The 20,722-nt window shown below is 37.7% G+C and overlaps 2 protein-coding genes across 3 annotated transcripts in view; one reads left to right on the forward strand and one right to left on the reverse strand.

Moving 5' to 3' along the window:
• The window catches only part of GABRB1 (gamma-aminobutyric acid type A receptor subunit beta1), a 439,350-nt gene extending 434,094 nt beyond the window's left edge, over window positions 1–5,256 (reverse strand). Inside the window, exons 1-2 of one of the 2 annotated variants that reach the window (XM_058430096.1) lie at window positions 5,164–5,256; window positions 3,981–4,077 (exon numbers count right to left, since the gene is read on the reverse strand). The gene's annotated coding sequence lies outside the window, so the exon portion shown is untranslated. Of the gene's footprint in view, window positions 1–3,980; window positions 4,078–4,123; window positions 4,191–5,163 lie in introns of those variants that run through there. The other variant, XM_058430097.1, reaches the window with a different exon arrangement.
• A 713-nt stretch (window positions 5,257–5,969) lies between these two features.
• Window positions 5,970–20,722, forward strand: part of GABRA4 (gamma-aminobutyric acid type A receptor subunit alpha4) — a 77,204-nt gene continuing 62,451 nt past the window's right edge. The window contains exons 1-3 of the mRNA XM_032135436.2: window positions 5,970–6,239; window positions 6,640–6,758; window positions 20,498–20,565. Of these exons, the coding sequence (XP_031991327.1) occupies window positions 6,154–6,239; window positions 6,640–6,758; window positions 20,498–20,565 (273 nt within the window). The 5' untranslated portion in view covers window positions 5,970–6,153. The remainder of the gene's footprint in view (window positions 6,240–6,639; window positions 6,759–20,497; window positions 20,566–20,722) is intronic.

Below are 20,722 nucleotides of genomic sequence, written 5' to 3' on the forward strand. Positions count from 1 at the left end.
CTTTGGAGAATGATTTCTTTATTTTGCTTCTTGCTTATTTTGTATACATTTACTCCTGATATATTTATCTTGAAACATATATCTTATTTCCTTATTTTAATTGTTGTATAGTTCTCTCTTTACACCACTATATAATGTATCCACTTTCCTGTTAAATGACATCTAATTTGTTTCTAAGTTTCCGCTATTACAAACAACATAACATATTTTAGATGTCTCCTCATGAACATGTTTGAGAGTTTCTTGGAGCTATAAAATTTAAATTGGATGGTTTGGTCATATGGTATGAATATGTTAAACTTAAATATATTGGCAAACTGCTTTCCAAAGTGGTTCTATTAGCCCCTTATCAGTCTTGAAACAAGACATGACATTGTATTCATCATAAAATAGGCACTTGGCAACAAATTTAACAATGTTTAAATGGCCATCTAATGAATCATACCTCCAGTATTTACATTTTTGTGTATCCCCTCTAAATAAACTATATGAGTTAATTTGGGGCACTATTGGTAATGCATAAATTATCCTTGCAAACTATTACTATTAGGTGCTGAAAATAAATCTATTTCTTAACAATAGTATCATCTTTTTCAGAAACTAAAAATTAGCACATACCATACATATACACAGACATAATTAAAGGAAGGTTTCTTGTAATAATTAGTACTCTGTACTAATTACACACAATCACACACGCCATCTCACACACACAATCACGGCTCTTTGGAGTAGCACTTCTAAACTTATTCTGAGAGCTTATTTCAGAATTCAAGGTCTGATGAATAAAATAATGCTTCACACATTATTAGGCATTTTCAATTGAGCCTAAAAGTAGTTATTAAATGTATTACTTGGATTGTATCCTCTTAAATTGTATTCTTTCCACTTTTTTTTTTTTTTTTTTTTTTTTTATGACAGAGTCTTGCCCAGTGGCCCAGGCTGCAGTGCAGTGGCACAATCTCAGCTCACTGCAAGTTCTGCCTCCCCAGTTCACGCCATCCTCCTGCCTCAGCCTCCCGAGTAGTTGGGACTACAGGCGCCTGCCACCAAGCCTGGCTAATTTTTTTGTATTTTTAGTAGAGACGGGGTTTTGCCATGTTAGCCAGGATGGTCTCGATCTCCTGACCTTCGTGATCCACCCACCTCGGCCTCCCAAAGTGCTGGGATTACAGGCATGAGCTACCGTGCCTGGCTGGCCACCACTTATTTTAAAACTTCAGACTTTCAAATAAAACAAAAGCTAATATTGAATAACTAATATTTCTGAATGTAATTCAAATTAACGTGAGATCTTGGAGACTATTAAATATTGATATATTGTCTTAATGTCCAACTTGATCTCAGAAAATTATAAAAAATAATTAATAATCTAAAATACATAGTATAATAGGTGACTTTCCAAATTTCATGTGTAAAGTTTATTCAGATAATAGTATTGTCACAATTTTGTTTTTTTTTTCAAATAATTGCACTGAAATAACTAAATCTGCATTAACTATATGGCAAAAAACTCTTATTTTGACAGCAGTATTAACTGGTATTATGAAATGTTTACTCAAATACAATATGTTAAATTCCCCCAGATTAGGAAACCCTTGTACACTGTTGGTGGGAATGTAAACTGGTACAGCTATTGTGGAAACGATATAGAGGTTCCTCAAAAAACTAAACATAGCACTATCATATGACCTAGCAATCCCTCTTCTGAACATACACCCTAAGGAAATAAAATCAGCATCTTTTAGAGATATCTGAGCTCTAATGTTTATTGCAGCATCATTCATAATAGGCAAGATATGGATACAACCTATGTGTGTCCATCAGTGGATGAATGAATAAAGAAACTGTTATATGTATATGTGTATATGTGTATGTGTGCATATATATGTGTGTGCGTACATATATATACACACACATCTATATATACAGCTTTATAAAAGAAGGGATACTGCCATTTGCAACAACATGGATGAACGTGGAGGACATATAGTAAGTGAAATAGACCAGACATAGATAGCACAGAAAAATAAATATGAAATGATCTCACTTATTTGTGGAATGTATAAATAGTCAAATGCATAGAAACTGAGAGTAGAATGGTAGTTACCAAAGGAGGGATGGTGGCAGGGGAATTTAGGAGATACAGCTTGAAGTGTACGAAGTTATAGTTATGTATAAGAAAGTTATCATTATTATATATTATGTAATATATAATAATATGTATAATAAGATCTAATGTACAACATGAGGCAATAGTTAATAATATTTCATTGTACATTGAACAGTAATTTGCTAAGAGAGTAGATTTTAGGTACTCGATCCTCACACACAAAAAGGTAACTATGTAAGGTGGTGAATATGTTAATTTGACTGTAAAAGTCATTTTGCTATACATTTATATCAAAACATCTTGTATACCTCAAATACATACAATAAGAAATGAATGAAGATAAAAAATCTATAACTAGACAATGATAATAGGCTAGTATACAGGTAATATTTTAGTGGAAACACTGTTTTAATACAAATGAGAAAAGGCATTAACTAAGAGAGTATTAAATCAATTCTTCTCACCTATGCAAAATACAACGGACAGAGAAATACATTAACATAAAATTGTCAATAGCTTCTAAATTCTTGGAAGAGGAACATTTCAAACTGGGCCTATATCTACAAGCCTTCAGAATTTAAAGCAGGAATTCACATCAGTACCCTCCTCAAATGGTTACAATTGGTTCAATATTTACCAGAAAGAATTAATGAAAAAAAAAGAGGAACAGGTTGGACCCTTTCGGATTATTTACTTTATTACCACTCAAATATTTTGCATACCAAGCTCTTTGGACATATGATAAATTGACAATAAATGGGACCGAGTACCCACAAGAGACTTACAATCTACGTGACAGTCTATAGAAATTGGCAGTGGGGAAGCTTATAAAGTGGGATAGAGATTTTTATCACACATTAACTACAAATATTCATTCACTTGTTTGGTTGAATGTTCTAATATTTGAGTTATCATTTATATTAAAATGTTGGTCCATACTACAGTTGTCCATGGCATATAAGAACTTGATGAGAGATAAACAGTCTCACAGGAAAATGCACATACTTACATAAACACAAGATTTTGTGTTCATTTTCAGGGCATTTCATAGGCACTGTGGGCTTTAAAGTGTCCAACCTAAGACTTTAGCAGTTGGGCTGTCTGTATTATTTGCATCTTATTATATCCAAAGTAAACTCATTTGTTAAATTTATAAAATGTGACTGGCTTAATATAATGATATTTGGGGGTAGTGTACTTGGGCCCAATTCAAATTCTACTAAACCTAGTAATAATAGGCTTATATCAACTTAAAGAAAAAAGAAGGTATAGGTATGATTTTAACACCTTCCTATTTCTGCACAGCTACACACAATAATAATAATTCACTGACAAACCTGGGCTATCACAAATAGGAGTTTACATGGGAAACAATAGCATATTTATATTCATAAGCTAAAGTAAATTATAACTTTTCAGAATGTTAGATTTCTAAAAAAAAAAACCCTCATGTTAACAGGCAATTTTTTTTAAAGATTTCAGACAGTGAAATTCAACATATACCTTCTTGAAGTAATACAAAAGTGGCATAAATAAAAGACTGTGAAATAAAATGAAAAGAGGTATGTCTTTAGTATTATCTTCAGCTGAACTTAAGTGCTATAACCCAATTAACAAAAATATAACTGGAAGTAGCTACTCTGAAAGAATGTTCTTTTAATTTGAATATAATAGTTTCACAGATTTTAAGTTTGAATTTTAAAGATACGATAAGTAACTTTTTCCCCAAAGCCATTATTTTGGGTTGTTAATTTTTTGATATGTGTATTTTTAAAATGAAAATTGCAAGGGAAAGTGGTTTCGAAAATATCAATTTAGGTTTTAGAAAGTATAGGAAAAGGCTCACAAACGTAAGGCAGTGGCTTACATCTGTCATACCAGCACTTTGGGAGACAGAGGCAGGAGGATCACTTGAGGCCAGGAGTTTGAGGGTAGCCTGGTGACATCTCAGAGCCCCCACATCTCTAGAAAAAATATAAAAATATATTAATGGAGCATGGTGACACATACCTGTAGTTCCAACTACTTGGAAGGCTGAGGTAGAAGGATTGCTTCAGCCCAAAAGGTAGAGGCTGCAGTCAGCTATGATGGTACCACTGCTCTCCAGCCTGGGCAACAGAGCTAAATTTTCTTTTTAAAAAGGTACGAAAGTATTAAGATTAGAGAAATACTATAATATGTGGAGAATCTGTGGTGACTAATGCTTTCACAGCATATTTGGAGGATACACTAGTACTTCCATTATTTTTCCCAAAAGAGAGAACTTGAAAGTCATCCAAATTTATAAGATGGATCTGGGAACAAGCAATTCATTGCTTTGTTTAATTGTTCATTCAACAAATATTTATTGACATTCTATGTGCCATGCGCTGTAACAACAGATAAAATAAACACAGATGAGCAAAAATTACCTAGCCCAGGCCCTCAGAGAGACCACAGTCTATGAGAAAAGAATGATAGAGCTGGGATTAGGATGAAGTTAACAAATTCCATGAAGAAAGCAGTACAGAATACAGAGCACGGAGCTCCAGCTACTGCGCACGATGGGCACTTTGGGCTTTCCCTTAGAAAGAAAACTTGAATCCAGACGTTCAAAACACACACACAAAAAAACCTCTAATATAAGGTGTTCCCTCTTCATACCCGTCCACTAGTCATCTCAATTTGAGCAAATCATCAGAGTTCCGACTAGAACCTAAGTGGTGTTTGGTTCCAGAGTATGGGAATTACTTAGCTCCTTGATCCATCATATGAAAATTTCCACATGCATTATTACTAATTTGAAAGACGCTTTTCCCCCTTGAAGCCAATAATTAATGTTTCCAAAGATCTACTGGAAATGCTTATCTTTGCTCAGTAAAACACTAAAGATATAGAGCATAATGTTCCCTTTCATGTCACAAGGGAACTGAGATTTGTCCCCCTCCATTTTAATTTATGTATCCTTTCACTCCATACCCCACCTTCTCTCTCTCTCTCTCTCTCACACACACACACACACACATTTTCTCTTTCCCCCTCCTCTCTCTCCAGCCATCCTTTCCCCCTACCTAAAGCGGTCAACCTCTGGAAGTAAGTCAACTCCATTCTGAAAAAGAAGAGTGTCGCAAGAAGTGAAAGTGATTTTGACCAGAGGTCGCTTGTCTCCACCTCTCCCTTCCTCTCCAGAAAAGGATGGAGCAGCAAAGCGGAGGGTGTGCGCGTGTCTGGTGGAGGCGGGTAAAGAAATGGGGTGTCTTTAAAGCAATAGCTTAGCAAATACTGGGACTAGAGTGCGGCTCGAGTCCACTTCCCAATAGTTTGGCGAGAGTCCGCCGGTTGAGGTGTAACCCCTGTTACCAGGAAGAATCTTTCTGCTTTCATTGCTCTCCCTACCGTCCCCCATAACACCTGAAGGGGAGGGTCTCAAAGGTCGTTTGAGCCCAGACTTGATCCCCTCTCCTCACCACCGCTACCACCCCCAGCCCAGCAGTCCCCGTCACCCGCCCTTTCTCCACCTCCAACCTTGACTCTGGGTACAAACAGGTCCTCGCACAACCTGATGACAGAGGAGCTTCAGTGGTTAGATCCAAATCCCAGCGGAAGGGAGGGGGCCAGGAGGGAGGAGGACGAACACTGCTGTGGGCGGGGAGCCCACTTGGGGTCGGGGGCTGCGTAGCCGGAGGAGGGGCGAGAGACCCCGGTCCTCATCCCCGGAGTTACAGTCGGAACAAACTTGCCGAGTCTTGCAGCGCAAGCGCGCGGATGCGAACCCCAGAACCTTCAGCGCGCGGGCACGAAAGGGTGTGGAGCGGTATACATAGCTCTACATACACATTGAGCGCTGAGCGAGAAAGGAGGGGGCGAGGAAGGCAGGTTCCGCCTCCCCTGGCCCCGTGCACACACACGCCCACCGCGGCTCGGGCTGGCTGAGCGCGGGCGAGTGTGAGCGCGAGTGTGCGCACGCCGCGGGAGCCTCTCTGCCCTCTCCTCGCACCCTGCTCAGGGCATCTGAAGAGCCTGGAAACGTGAACAGGCTTGAAGTATGGCATGTTGCAAAGATGGTTTCTGCCAAGAAGGTACCCGCGATCGCTCTGTCCGCCGGGGTCAGTTTCGCCCTCCTGCGCTTCCTGTGCCTGGCGGTTTGGTGAGTTCTCTGGGGTGCGAGGAGGTGGGCAAGGGAAAGTGGAGAAATGGCTAGCTCCCGGACCCCTCTGGCCACTCGTTCCTCCCTGGGTGGACTAGATCTTCTCATCTCAGCTGTAAAAGCAGGGGCCGAAGCCAGGCTTTTCTGTGACCGCATAGATGCGGAGAGCAAGAAGGGCGCAGGATGCAAGAGGCGTGTGGGCACCGGGGTCTTGTGGCGGGGCGCGCTTTTCCTGACCATTTCTGTCTTCTGCATCCCAACCCCCAACCTCCTCTCCTTTAGCTTGGGGCAAGGGACTCTTTCCCTAGAAAACAAACCTGTTTGCACCTGTTCTCTGATGGATTCTTAAAATAATCTCCTCCGCCCCCGTTTCCTTTTTTTTTTTTTTTTTCGCTTGCAGTTTAAACGAATCCCCAGGACAGAACCAAAAGGAGGAGAAATTGTGCACAGAAAATTTCACCCGCATCCTGGACAGTTTGCTCGATGGTTATGACAACAGGCTGCGTCCTGGATTTGGGGGTATGAACGATTTCAAACGCGCAAGTGTGTCCTGTCTGTCCCTCTCTTGGTCTTCCTGTCTGTCTGTCTGTGGGAATATCATTAGGTATGCCTCACGTGCAAAAATAAATCTCTCTCTCTTTCTATTTCTCCTCTCTTGGTGAGACCTATGACAAGAAGACCGCCTCCACCCGTACTTTCCCATTTCCCTGCCCCCTCAGAAGCTTTGCCTCTCCCCCACACTAATTACCTCCCGGGACCTGACTGCTGGGTGGGGGAGGTTGGAGAGGAAGAGTCAAAAATGGGAACTCTGGGCTCAGCTGCCTGGCCGCTCTTCGCTGAGAATAGTTTCCCTGAACCTGGCCACTTCGCTCAGAGCAGGTTGCACTGGAGGCAGCTGAACCGAAGTCCCTCGTCCTCCCACGTGTCCATGCCTATGCCAAAACCTTGGCCAATGTTCTACCTAGGACACAAATCTGGGGCATGAAGCTGCCTGCCTTGCTAGGGAACCCAGTCCTTTCCTTTTCTCTTCTACCGCAGGATGCTTTTGTTTTTCCCTTTCTTTTTTGGTGATGTGTCATTTGCTTTCCTCCTAAGACTTTAAAGTTAGAGATGTTTCAGCTGGATTTCTTCAACAAAATAGGTATAAAGGACTTAATAGAGGTACATCCATTAACAGCACTGTTGCTCTTTTTCATATTCATATTTCCTTGGCATATATAAAGGAAATCTATGTGGTAAGCTTTGCGCTAGGTACTAGGTCCACAGAAATATCAAGATACAATTCTTAACCTCAAACAGCTTCTCAGTCCAGTTCAATGAGGACAAATGACTTGCTAGGGCCCCATTCATAGGTTTGGCCCAGGTCCTTTGATCTCAAAGTCCCTGTTCTTTACAGTACACTGCACTAATTACCCTTCAGCAACTGAGTTGAACAAGACAGAGATTCTGTCTTAAAGGAGCTTACATTCAAGTGGTAACAATAATAACAGCCAGTAATATTGTATTTATTTAATTAAATGTTCACACATACCAGGCATTTTGTAGGCATCACCATTCTGTTTAACCCTCACAACAACGCTTTGAAAACCATTACCATCCCCACTTTACAGATAAGGAAATTGAGGCTTAGAAAGTTAAGTAACTAGTCCAAGTTCCAAGTTAGTGAGTAGGAGGGGAACGATGTAAACCCAGAGCAGGCTGTGTATTTAAAAGACAAAGCCATGCAGATGGGGATGGTATCAGATGCTGTGTAATGAGTATCATCTAATATTAGAAGCATGGAGCAACTTTATACCTCCTATTGAGGGTGTGTAGGAGATGAGATGTTGGGAGAATGGAGAAAGTAAGAATGGGGAGCAGGACTGCCTGTGATGGGAAGTAGGAGTATGGCCTGGGGCTAGAAACTCTTTCTAGCCTTCACTTGAAATGTCAAGTTTTAAACCTTTATGGGCAGATAAAGTAGAGTTGGGTGTTTCTTTGGCATCTGGTCTCATTTAACAGATGGGGACACTGAGGTTTAGAAAGGGAAAGTGATGTATATAACGGCACATAGTACATCAATGATAGGATGAGATCAGGTCTTCTGAATTCCAAACCATTATTTTCTTGGATTTTATGAGAAGGTTATGGGAAGCCACTGAGGGTATTGATTCAGCATTTGTATATTTCTTTTTTTGCTTTGAGATGGAGTCTCGCTCTGTCACTCAGGCTGGAGTGCAATGGCGTGATTTTGGCTCACTGCAACCTCTGGCTCCTGGGTTCAAGTGATTCTCCTGCCTCAGCCCCCCGAGTAGCTGGGATTACAGGTGCAAGCCACCACACCTGGCTAATTTTTTTAAAATATATTTTTTGGTAGAGATGGGGTTTTACCATGTTGGCCAGGCTGCTCTCGAACTCCTGACCTCAAGTGATCCACCTTCCTTGGCCTCCCAAAGTGCTGGGATTATAGGTGTGAGCCGCGCCGGGCCAGCATTTGTATATTGACTGATAAGGATAGATGAGAAGGATGAAAGTTTCTCCTGCTTCTTTTCATGTTGCCTCTCCAGGGATAGGTTGCCTGCACTGCATTTGCCTTCACGCAAATCTGAAGAGGGGTGAATGATTTGTCAATGCATGATCTTCCATAAGTGACTGGGAAATTACCATTTTAAATCAAAAATAGTGTTGTGGAGAATCGTTCAGATGATGTGATACCATTTAAGGCAGTATTATATCAATAAAAGAGGGTTTATCTGCCCATAAATGTTTTAAACTTGACATTTCGAGTGAAGAAAAAAAACAAGAAAAGTATCCAGTCCTATGTAGTTTAAATATTCATCAGAAAATTGATATACCAGAACATACATCAAAGTGAAAAGTTAGAATTGAAACTATATTGTTTGATTGTAAATGTTGAAAGTTAAAATAATACCTGCCCAGCTGATTATAATGCAAGCTGTAATTCAAAGGAAGAAGGGATCCATTGTAGATGGATCCTTTTTACCATCTACTCTCTCCCATTGCATTATATTGACAATAACATAAGTGAAAACAATATATGTGAGCCATTACTGGGTTTTGGTTAATCGTAATTCTACTAAACGTCTCAAGGACATTATTAGTCATCTAATTTGTCACTGCCAAATGATCTGCATTACCCATCTGAAAACATTTTTATAGTTTTATGGGAAGGGGTCGAATTCACATTACTTCCAGCATTACCAATTGATTAACCATTTAAATATTTACTAAATAGCATAACGTGGGTTTTGTTTGTTTGTTTGTTTGTTTCTTGGCTTTGCTGATAAATGTTTGTGGTAAATGTGATTCACTTTTTAGAAGTGGGTCATTCTCTGTAAATGTGTAGTATTCCATATGTGACAGAGAAATAGTGATTCTCACCTGCAGAAAATGTGTTTTCTGTTTATACGAAGTTGTAAATGTGTACCACTGAAAACAATGAGAAACTTCATCATTAGCACAGACTCTTGGATACCACAAGTCAGATCCCTTCGATAACATTGGATACTCTGTGGAAAGTTTGGTATTTTAAAAATAAAATGAAAACAATCCAGATGTTGACTAGTAGGCTATAAATATGGATTTACTTCCTGGTTCCTATAATCCTGCTTCTGCTCTTTGTGGGACATTTACTTTATATCTGTTTATACAACTTTGCTGTGTTCCATTTCAAACAAAGCTAAAAGCAAAGATTTGAATTGAAATTGGATGGTTTGTGATTGCTTAGTAGGCCAGGCAGGGGTTGAAATAGATTTGGAAACTAAATTACATATTTTTAACTCAGCAGCACAGCTTGCGATAGGGAAATAAAAGGAACTGAAATGGTTTCCTTTTTTTACATCCCTCCAGGATCTCCTCTCCCTTGTCTCCTACATTCTCTCGTTGGAGAAGAAAAGGGGAAAAGGCGAGAAGAGAGGGAAGGAGTCATGGTGACAGAAGCTGGTTTCGGACTTCTGAGAGGGTGTAGTCCTTTCCACCTCTAATAAATCAGTTGCTATCATACTGAAGTAGCTTGCACCTGTCTAGACATAGCACACAAGTGAAACCTTCCACAAAGGAGCCAGAAAATAATCCCCTAACTCTCCTTCACTTTCAACACTGTTATTTGCTTTCTCAAAAATGCATAGCTAAGGTATTTACTACCTACCAGGAAATGGTTTAGGAAATCTGCCGTCACTCATTTTCCATTTATTGAAGGGTTGCACAGCCTTTCACGCATCTCAATCTTTTGAGGCACATGATCTAGAATAATAAATGTTCCAAATACAGATCATTGCCTTTGAATCATCTTCCACAACCTCTCTGAAATGGGAATGAAGCATCTGAGTCGATTTTGTAAGGTTATTCACTAACATAGTAGGACTTCACATTAGTGGACTTCACATTATTTACTAAGATTATTACGACAACACAAAGAGATAAGGCAGACATCATCCCTCTGTTAGAAAAGAGGCTGAGAAAATTTCCAATGAATTGCCCATCAATTCTATAGCTACTCCCTGGTAAAGTAACAACACACACTCTCATCTTTAAAACCTTAGTCAGGCAGCTGGTCTATTGCTATATCCACTTCCGAGGCGTTCTTGCATTGCCCTGTTTATCAAGAGTCAAATTTCCTCAACATACCTTCTTGCTACTAAGTTAAGTAGGACCTTAAAATAAGCAAAACTACATTTCCTCTAAAGAAGTGAGAAAAGGACTTTTATTCTAAAGCTTTAACAACTTTTCAAATAGTGAAGAAAACAGAAAATTGTATGCATTTGGGTTAAGTTGGAATATTTTCCCCACAAAAATCAAATTGTGTTTGCAATGTTTTCAAGTGATATGTGTATCTCCATTTAAAAGTTAATGTGTCATGTGCTAGCCTTATTAATTAAATGTCAATAGAGAAATACTTTTAAAAATACGTAGACAAAAAGAGCACTTCTCGGCAACATAAAGCTTCATTCTCTTCCAATTTATCCCATTCTTTCATTCATTCATTTGTGAAACCAATCTGTATTGAGAGACCACTATATGTCAGGAACAATGTAAGGTTGTGAAGATATCATTCTGATCTGATATGAGCCCTCACAGACTTTACAGCTAAGCATTATAGAGAGATGAATATAATAAAGAAATAATAAAATAATTAAATGAATATGCTATGGGATCATCTAATATCATGCTAAAAGGGAAAAAAATGGGTGAGGGATCTATTTCAGATTTGGTGTTCCTGGAAGTCTTTTAAGCTAAGACCTAAAGGTGTCAGGCATGAAAACAGTAAGAGAAAAGTAATTCTCGGAGGGAACAAAGCAATTAAGTGCAAAGGTCTGAAGGTAGATAATAGGTTAGTGTGATGTAGACCGTGAGAGGAGTCCAGTGTGCCTGTAGCCAGAATACAAGAAGAAGAATCTCATGGGATTTGGTTAGGATAGTAAATAGAGGCGAGGTTTCATAGGGTCTCTGGGGACCCTGTAAAAGAGCGTAAATTATTCTCTTAGTGAACCTGGAAGCAATTGGAGTTTTCTAAATGGAGGGAATGACATGGTTTGACTTAGAGTGAAAAATGCTCCATCTTGTCTGCATAAAGGAAGACTTAGAAAAGGAAGTAGGGCAACTTGGAAGCCGGGAGACCAATGAAGCTTTTGTTACTTTGGCTTGAGTTCTCTTAAGTTGATGGTTGCTTGGAATAAGGTGGCAGATGTAGTAAAGATGGATATACGTAAGTTGATTAAAGTGAGTTTTTTGGAGGTTTAATTCAACACAGAACTGGCGATTGACTTGATATGGATGTTAAAAAAAGAGAGAGAAGTAAAAAATGACTTTTCAATTTCTATTTTGAGAAATTGGGCAAGGTTGGTGTTATTTAAAGTTGGGGAGGACTGCACGATTTCCTGCCCTCATAAGTTCACACTGTGGAAGAGATAGAAAATAAGTAACAGAAATAAGTAAAATATAGTGTGTGTGCCAGATGTTGGTTAACAGCTATAGAGTAATGTAAAGCAGGGAAGAGGGTTGTAATTTTAAGTAGAATAATTAGTGGAGACTTCACTAAGAAGGTGCGATTTGAATACTGGTCGTAATTAAGTAAAAGCATAAACCACGTTTGGGATGGAGTCTTCTAATGAATGAGAAGGAATTCTAAGTGCAAACATGTTAAGCGGGAAAGTCAGGGTCCCTGTAGTGAAGTTTAGCAGGGCTGAGGCATAAAAGGGGATCAGTGTGATAAGAGGACAAGGTTGTGTACAGCTTTGCAGGCTGATTAGGACTGTGCTTTTACTCTGAGTCAGATCAAAAGTGACTGGAACAGCAGGGACAAGGCCTGAACTAATTTTAAAAGGCTCTCTTTGTGTACAGAACAGGCAGTCAGAGGCAAGGGCAGATGCAGCAAGGTTTTCCATAATAAACCAGGCAAGAAATCATGGATACTTTGACCAAGCTGGTAGCAGAGAAGTTTGTAAATTTATAAGAAATGGTTGGCTTCTGGATATTTTGAAATTAAAGTCAACTGACGACAGCTAGAACGTGGGATGTGAGAGAAAGGGAGGTGTCAAAGCTGATTCCAAAGTTTTTGATTTGAACACCTAGAAAAATGGAGTTGTCAGGACTGTGCCAGAAGTAGAACAGGGGCATAGATGAGCAATTTGTATGCAGGTATGGTACCTTTGAGATGTCTATTACATATCAGGTAGAGATGAACCTGAAATTCAGGGATCATGAGTATGTCAATATACATGATATTTAAAGCTAGAAATCTAAAAAGATCACAGGGGATTAAGTTTGATAGGGAAGAGGTACAAATATTGAGTTTTGATGTCTCCAATGTTAGGAGGTGGCTCCAGAGAGGAGAGGAGGAATCTTTGTCCCAAGAAGACTTAAAAGGAGTGGCTTGTGAAGTAGCAGGAAAACCAGGGGAGTGTGTATAAAACTAAAGTAAAATGTAAGGGGAAAAATAAAGAAAGAAAAAATAAAGAAAGGAGGAGGGATTGATTTAGTCAAATGCTCCTGACAGATGAAGAAAGATAAGAACTTAAAATTGACCACTGTTTTGACTGTTTTGGTGGAGGAGTTTTGGTGGTATGATGGGTGTGAAAGTCTGATTGAGTGCATTCAAGAGAGAGTGGAATAAGATTTTTTCTGGGCATTTGTACATGGAAGCAGAGAAATTGGGATGGTGGAAGGAAGGAGGTAGAAAAATGGGAGAAAAAAATACTTTTAAAGTTGGTGAGAACAATGCTGTATATAAGGAAAAACTCATGGTACTGACAAAAGGAAGTGGACCCTAGGCATGAAAAACAAATTATTGAGATAGATGATGGCGTGAATAAGAAGAATCAGAGGTACTGTTGATAGTTGTTTTTTTTTTTTCAGAAGTTCAAATATAATAGAGAAGAGAAAGAGAAAAGTTTGCCTTTCTTTTTTCAAGATTAGAACATAACATGTTTTTCTTTTTTTTTTTTTTCTTGTACTGGAATAATCTAGTAGAGGATATTTAACATTAGATTGGAGGGAAGGCATAGCTGAAAGAAATACGTCTTTGAGAAAACAAGAGAAGTTTGAATTCAGAGCGCAACTTTACTATCTTATGTTCTTGGTTTTAAAAAAAAGATATACAATATACTGGTGCTATAATATATTTACATTTTCATTAGGGTTAGGATGTATCCATTGCATTTGGTGTTTCCTGAAATAGACATTGTAAAATCTAGATTATAGGATATTAGAAAATTGGTGGATATTTGGGTAATACTTCACTGAGTTGTTAGATTTCTTTTAGGTGAGAAAATACATCTGATTGCATTGGTATGTATCATTAAACATCACTGCCTTATACTCTAAGCCTTTCTTATATATTTATTCTATAAGCCACAGTTACACAGAATTGAAACCTGAATTAATAATTCCTGGTATATGACGCATTTTCATTATTGGCCCATATGTAGCCTTCTTTTTATACATCTTTTCATCTATTCAATCATTTATTAAAATATAATAAACATACCAGTTAAACCACCAACTAGCACAAAGTGGAGGACTTGAACAACTCTTATTCTGCTATGTGATCTCCTCCATCCTATCTTCCTGTCTTCCCCATCCAAAAGAACCCTGATTTTAAGTCCTTTTAAAATTGTTTCTTAGTTTTCCTTTGAATGTCATTTTAGGTTGACTATCTTTATTTTAAAAGCTTATTTTAAATATTTAATTGTTTTGAACTTGCTATATATAATCTTTTGATGCTTTTAACTTAATTATATATTGCTAAAAATCATTCTTATTGTTGCATATTGCAATAGATCATTCATTTTGACTGCTGTGTGATATTCCCATTGCATAGAAACCAGCTTATTCATCTGCTCTGTTGGCAGTAGGCTTTTTGCTTGTTTCCAAGACTGTGGTGCTGTGAATATCCTGGCCCAAATTTCCTGCTGTAAATGTGCAAGAGTTTCTTTTGCATATATATCAAGAAATGGATTTTCTGGATCTTAGTGTAAGTGGGAGTTGACAAGATAATGCCAAACTATTTTTCATGATGAGTTTACAAAATCAACTCCCATTTACAGTTTACAATGAACATGACATTCAGGATCCAGATACCCTCTTTAACACAAGATATATATATCTTGAAATGGTATTTCTTAAAATGGCATTTTATTATGAAATGATTTGAATTTTTCTGATTCTCACTATGTTTTAACGTGGTTGAATATCTTTTCCAATCTTTATTGGCTACGATAATTTTTTCTGTGAATTACTTGTTTTTATTGTTTGCCCATATTTTATTTTTGTTGTTGTTCATACTTTTCTTATTTCTTTGATGGCTGTAATTATTTACAAAGTAGGCAAGGATTGATGGATTATATGACATGGGAGGCACTAATCTTTAATGTCTTCTAAGTGAAAGAAACTTCTAGAACTTTATAGTGTTTTCTGCTTTCTCAGTGATATCAATGGATATCTCTTGTCTGTGTTTAGTATTCAGGAAGGCTTGTATTTGTATATTTTGTAAATGACAAGCAAAGAGATTTCTGAATGTATTTCACTTAGGATTCCTTGTTGTATCGCTTCAAGTGTCTTCATTTTTGGAGATATGTCACTAGTATTTTGTAAGATGATGGTGGATGCGTGATGTAGGTGGCTGGAAAATTAGAAATGTTTCCTCAAGTGCACGGCTCGGGAGGCAATATGGAAAATGAGGATGGACTAGTTTCAAGAGCAGCAAAACACCCTAGGTTTTCTCATGATGTAGCAGCAAATTAGACATCATTATTGGAGATGAAATTTCAAAAATGATTCCACCCTTTAACCATACCTGTACTGCTAAAGTTAAGTAAACTGGGAAATTACCTGATTCATTGTTAATTGCCCTCCCCCTTCCCCAGCAAGTTAGACTCATTAATTAGATGGGACTATTTCCCTGAATTTGATCTTGCTGGTCTTGGCTCTTTCTTTCCCAAAAACTGTTGAATCATCTTGTTTACCTTACAGACTGTCAACCATTAGGATTAAAAAATATATTCCTACTACCAACAAAGTAGAATTTTAAAATAAAAGATGTCTTTAATGCTGCACAAATGCATATCAAATTATGGGAAGAAATCCTTCTAAGCTCAAAATTCTCTGGTTTCCATGTAATTATACTCTGAGTAAGGTTGATTTGAAAATCCTAAACTGTCGTATTAGAGGAAGTGTCTCTATGAATTATTCTTAATTACATAGTGACCATTATTCACTGACAACTGATTTATCAGAAGCCTATTACATTTAAAACCTGTGATTGGTCCTGCCAGAGGATACAAATACAAATAAGACACAGTTTCTTAAAATCTGAAATATTTTTAGTTTAACTGCTGTGGAAAGTAATTCTGTTAATTTTTCCTTTTGATGGGTTTTTAAATAACTACTGGAATGATATTAGGAACATGATGAAACACAGTTATTCAACACCTAATATGTGCAAGGCATTGTGCTAGTTTGGGACTTCAGAAAGGATTAAGATTTTGCCTTTGCTGTTACAGATAGAAAGACCCAAGCAGTGTGCTGTAATAAGAAAAATAGTTAAGGCGTGAAAAGCACTGTGAGAAAATACTTCACAAACTAATGAACAAAGCAGGAAATGTAGGTATAGCATGTTATATTCTAGATACGAAATTCCACATTTGCTTAGGTAATTAATGATTTATTATTGGTGATGTAGTATAGTAAAGCTAGCACATGCTTTGGAGATCAATACAAGGGGGTTAGAATTCTGGCTCTTGCATACATTATTTAATCTCTGTGAACTCAGTTTCCAGATCCATAACATTCTCATGAGGATAGTGCCTTTGGAGGGTGTCGTGAAGATTACATGAAATAGTATATGGGAAGAACCTAATAGCCTACCTGGCACATAATTCATCTTCAATAAATAGTAATTATTGTATCTTTGCTTATCGTTCTTTGGAAAATACCCACACTCTGTGAGCATACCAGCCCCTCGATCTGTCCAGTCTTCATCCCCACTGCCACATCCCTAGTCCAAGCTGTTATCACCAACTCTCAACTTGACCAATATGGCAGCCTCTTAGAAGAGCACTTCTTCTACTTTTGCTTCTCTGTAATGTATTGTCAATACCATTGTCAGAATAATTTTGTAAAAAATAGAATCTAATCATATAAACTCCCTTACTTCAAACCCTCAGTGGCCTCCCAATGACTATGGGATACGAATCAAACTTCTTACCACAACCTATAAGTAAAGACAGAGAAAAACTGAATATCAGAAGAAGAAAGCTCCAGAAACGAACATAGGAAAAATGATTAAATTTTGGGTTCTCTAAGGCTGCCATAACAAAGTACCACAGACTGGGTGGCTTAAACAATAGGAAATTAATTTTTCACAGTTCTGGAGATACCAAAGTGTAGGCAAAATTGGTTTCTTCTAAGTCCTCTCTCCTTGGCTTATAGATGGCCATCTTCTCTCCATGTTCACATTGTCTCTGCTATGTGTGTATGTGTGTCTGTGTCCTAATCTACACTTCTGATATGGTCACAGTGATATTGGATTAGGGGCCACCCTAGTGACCTCATTTTAACTTAAGTATCTCTTTAAAAATTCTGTCTCCAAATACGGTCACATTCTGAGGTACCAAGAATTAGGACTTCATCATAGGAATTTGGAGGGAATACAATTTAGCTCATAACAACACTCTATGTAGCTCCCCATCTTTTACTGATATATTTACAACTTAATTTCCTTGTAGTTTTAACTACAGTCACCATAGCATATATTATAAGTATGTTGCTTAAAATATGTCACTTTTTAGAATATGAGTTCAGGGGTAGGTGTTCTATCCACTGTACTCTGGTTTTTATTCTATCGTTGTGGCTTTTATTTCCCATCATTCTGTCCCTCCCTTGCTTTGCTTCAGCCCCACTGGCCTCCTTTCTAGTCCTTGAATATACTCAGCCCTTCTCTGGTCTTTGATCTTGTCCTCTTGCAGTTCTTTCTGCCTGGAATCCAATTTCCCGAGCTCTTTCAATGGCTCATGCTCATTCTCCAAGTTTGGTTTAAAAGTCACTGCTTTGAAGAAGCAGCTGTGACTGCAATCAGGAATGACCCTCCCAGTCTCTCACTCTCTTACCATCCTGTATTTTTCCTCTTAGAAATGATAGCATTCTGTCATTTAGTTTATCTTTTTACTACCGTATTCATACTCTGACTGCCCCAATGGCACCTTAGCTCTTTGAGGCAGGGAATTCCTGAGTCTTGTTTACCAATGTAGCATCAGAGCCTAGCAGGGAACCCAACACACAACAGGCACTCATTCAATAAACACTAATTGAATGAATGTCTGAAGGAAATCCCTTTACCAATCAAATGTTTTGAGGATCTCACTCAGTCTCAAAGATCCATAGGGCCATACAAGGCAAATACTGAAGAATGAATGTCACAAATACTTAGGTTATAATTTTGAACATAAAACATTCAAGAATCATTGAGAAAATAGCATGTCACGCAAGAATTGGAAAATGTTCGTTATTGTCATGGAATCATTGTAACTATAGAACTATAAGAATTAGCATACACCCACACACTTTAAAATAAATGTATAAAGAAAAATATCATTGGCCTAATTCTTTTCTCTCCTAGACTCCTCACTCCCCTGAAATACCTGTGATATTAACATTTTATAGCACATGGTGTTGTAAATACTATCCTAGAAAACAGATGAACACTGTAAAATAGAGTAAAGTGAACAGCCTCAGCTAGGAACTTGTTAGAAATGCAAATTGTGAGGCCGCACCTTATGCCTAGTACTAAATCAGCATATCAGGTGTGGAGTTCAACAATCTGTGTTTTAACAGATATATCAGAACCACTTCCCTAAACTGATCATCAAAGTAACTTTTGATTTCTCAAGAATCTTGTCAAATAGTCTAGTTGTCAGGACATAACCAACCTTAATTATTCGAGTAACTTATCACCACTTGCCCTGACTTGCAATGATATAGTGTTTCTGCTTTTTAATACTCCAGCAATTGTCCTTAAGAAACTAACACAGTGATCTGTTTCACTGTTGAACCTATTTGAGTGAAATTGCTATCTTCTAGGGTTCAGCACACATTACCTGCTTCCTGGATTACCTAGCTATTCCTGGAACAATTTGACATTAATGAGCTTATTACTATCATGTTTTGCTGTTGTTGTCTCCAATTTTTCATTCAAATAAAAATTTAATTAACTTTTCTGCTTTCCGTAGATATAGTCTTGAAAACATTAAATCTCATGATAGATAAGCCTGATCCAGACTTTTTCTCTTACCATGCTGCCTAAGGCTCTATTTTTCTTAGGATACTTATTCAATAAAGAATTTTCTCATTCTCCCTCGAGCTATCTTTCTTTGTGTGGATCAATCTTCATTCTTTAGAAGAAGAAATATTCAGATTCATTTTTATGAAGATAACTTTAGAACTAGGGCATTAAGTGATACCAATTTCTCTCTGCCTTTTTTTGTTTTTTGGCATAAATCCCATTTCCCAAGCAAGAATCCAAGTGAGAGATTATTTCATCTTTATAGCAGATGTCATTCTTCCCAGTTATGGAATATCTAGCCTCTGGCTATACAGTACTATAAACCATTGTTTAAGGAAGTTATGTTCAAGGGGCAACAATTTTTATATTTTTGTTTGTATTAGAATGCTATATTATGCATAATAATGACTACTGTCATTATTGAGCACATTATGTTCTAGAGACTGGGACAAATGATTTGCAAGTATTATCTCAATTAATACTCATTAATATCTTTACCTATGAGGATATGCGACTTGAAGATGATATTACTATAAGATGTTAGAACCAAATTTGAACTCCAAACTTTCTGATTTTAAGCTTCATGCTAAACTCAGATTGTGTTAAACCCAGATTGTGTTCCCTTGTCTAAAATCTGTGTCAGCCATATTGTCATTATGCTCCCACATTTCTCTTCTGCCAAAACACCAATGTGCTTCTTTACGAACTAGTCTTATTTAGATACAAGAAAGAGTCTCAGTAGTGGCCACTGTCAGAAGCAAAGGGAACCTCACATGGAATGAGTACTTTCATGAGAGAGTCGTTTTGCTGAGCATCTTATTTCAGCAATTTCATTTGATCGCTATCAAAATCTTGCCTGATGGTTGTGGTGGCTACTATTGAGGAGTTAAATAACTTGCACAAGATTGCACAGCTAGTAGGTGGCAGATTGTAAGTATCTGTTACTTGTAAGAAAGTTTGTCTTTGATCCCAATCAGCAGTGGATGGTGTGCTTGTTGATAAAGGTGACATGAATCATTTTTAAAATTATTTACGAGTATCCTCAGCTCTCCAAGGATACATTCCTTACAGCTGTTATGGTTTTTCTCTTCTTTGCTCCTGTGGCCACATTTCCCCTTTTTAACAGCTCACTTCTTTATAGAGGCCAATCAGATGATGGACTATAAAATATCACAAAGGTTAAAAGCTTTTGTGTCTCTGCATTGCCTGTTGTAACAGTGCCCAGGGGTGATGTATCTTTGAAGAAACAAGGTTCCTGGTAAGTAATTGGGGTTTCTTTTTGCCTGTAAGTAAACACTGCTTTCTGGTTTTGTTGCGCTTTGGTATACATTTGTTTTGTAGAGATTCATTATCTCACTGAAAATTTAAGATACTTGTAAAAACATGATATATCATATGTGTATTTACTCTGTAATTATCTAACCTTCCCAGCCTGTAAAATTGGTAATTATTTTTTCACACTTATTTACTTCATACCCGTTAGGTCCTGTTACAGAAGTGAAAACTGACATATATGTCACCAGCTTTGGACCTGTTTCTGATGTTGAAATGGTAGGTATTTTCAAAGTTTAATGTACCTTTTGAGACTTGAAGAAAACATGTAGAAAAAAAGGCAATTAATATTTATTTCGTTGTCAATCACACAAAGCCAGAAACCCAAAGGATCCCTAATTAAACTTAAGAATGTATAAAGAGTAAGACATTGAAT

The sequence above is a fragment of the Hylobates moloch genome, unplaced genomic scaffold, assembly GCF_009828535.3.
Source record: "Hylobates moloch isolate HMO894 unplaced genomic scaffold, HMol_V3 SCAFFOLD_17, whole genome shotgun sequence".
NCBI classification, from domain to species: domain Eukaryota; kingdom Metazoa; phylum Chordata; class Mammalia; order Primates; family Hylobatidae; genus Hylobates; species Hylobates moloch.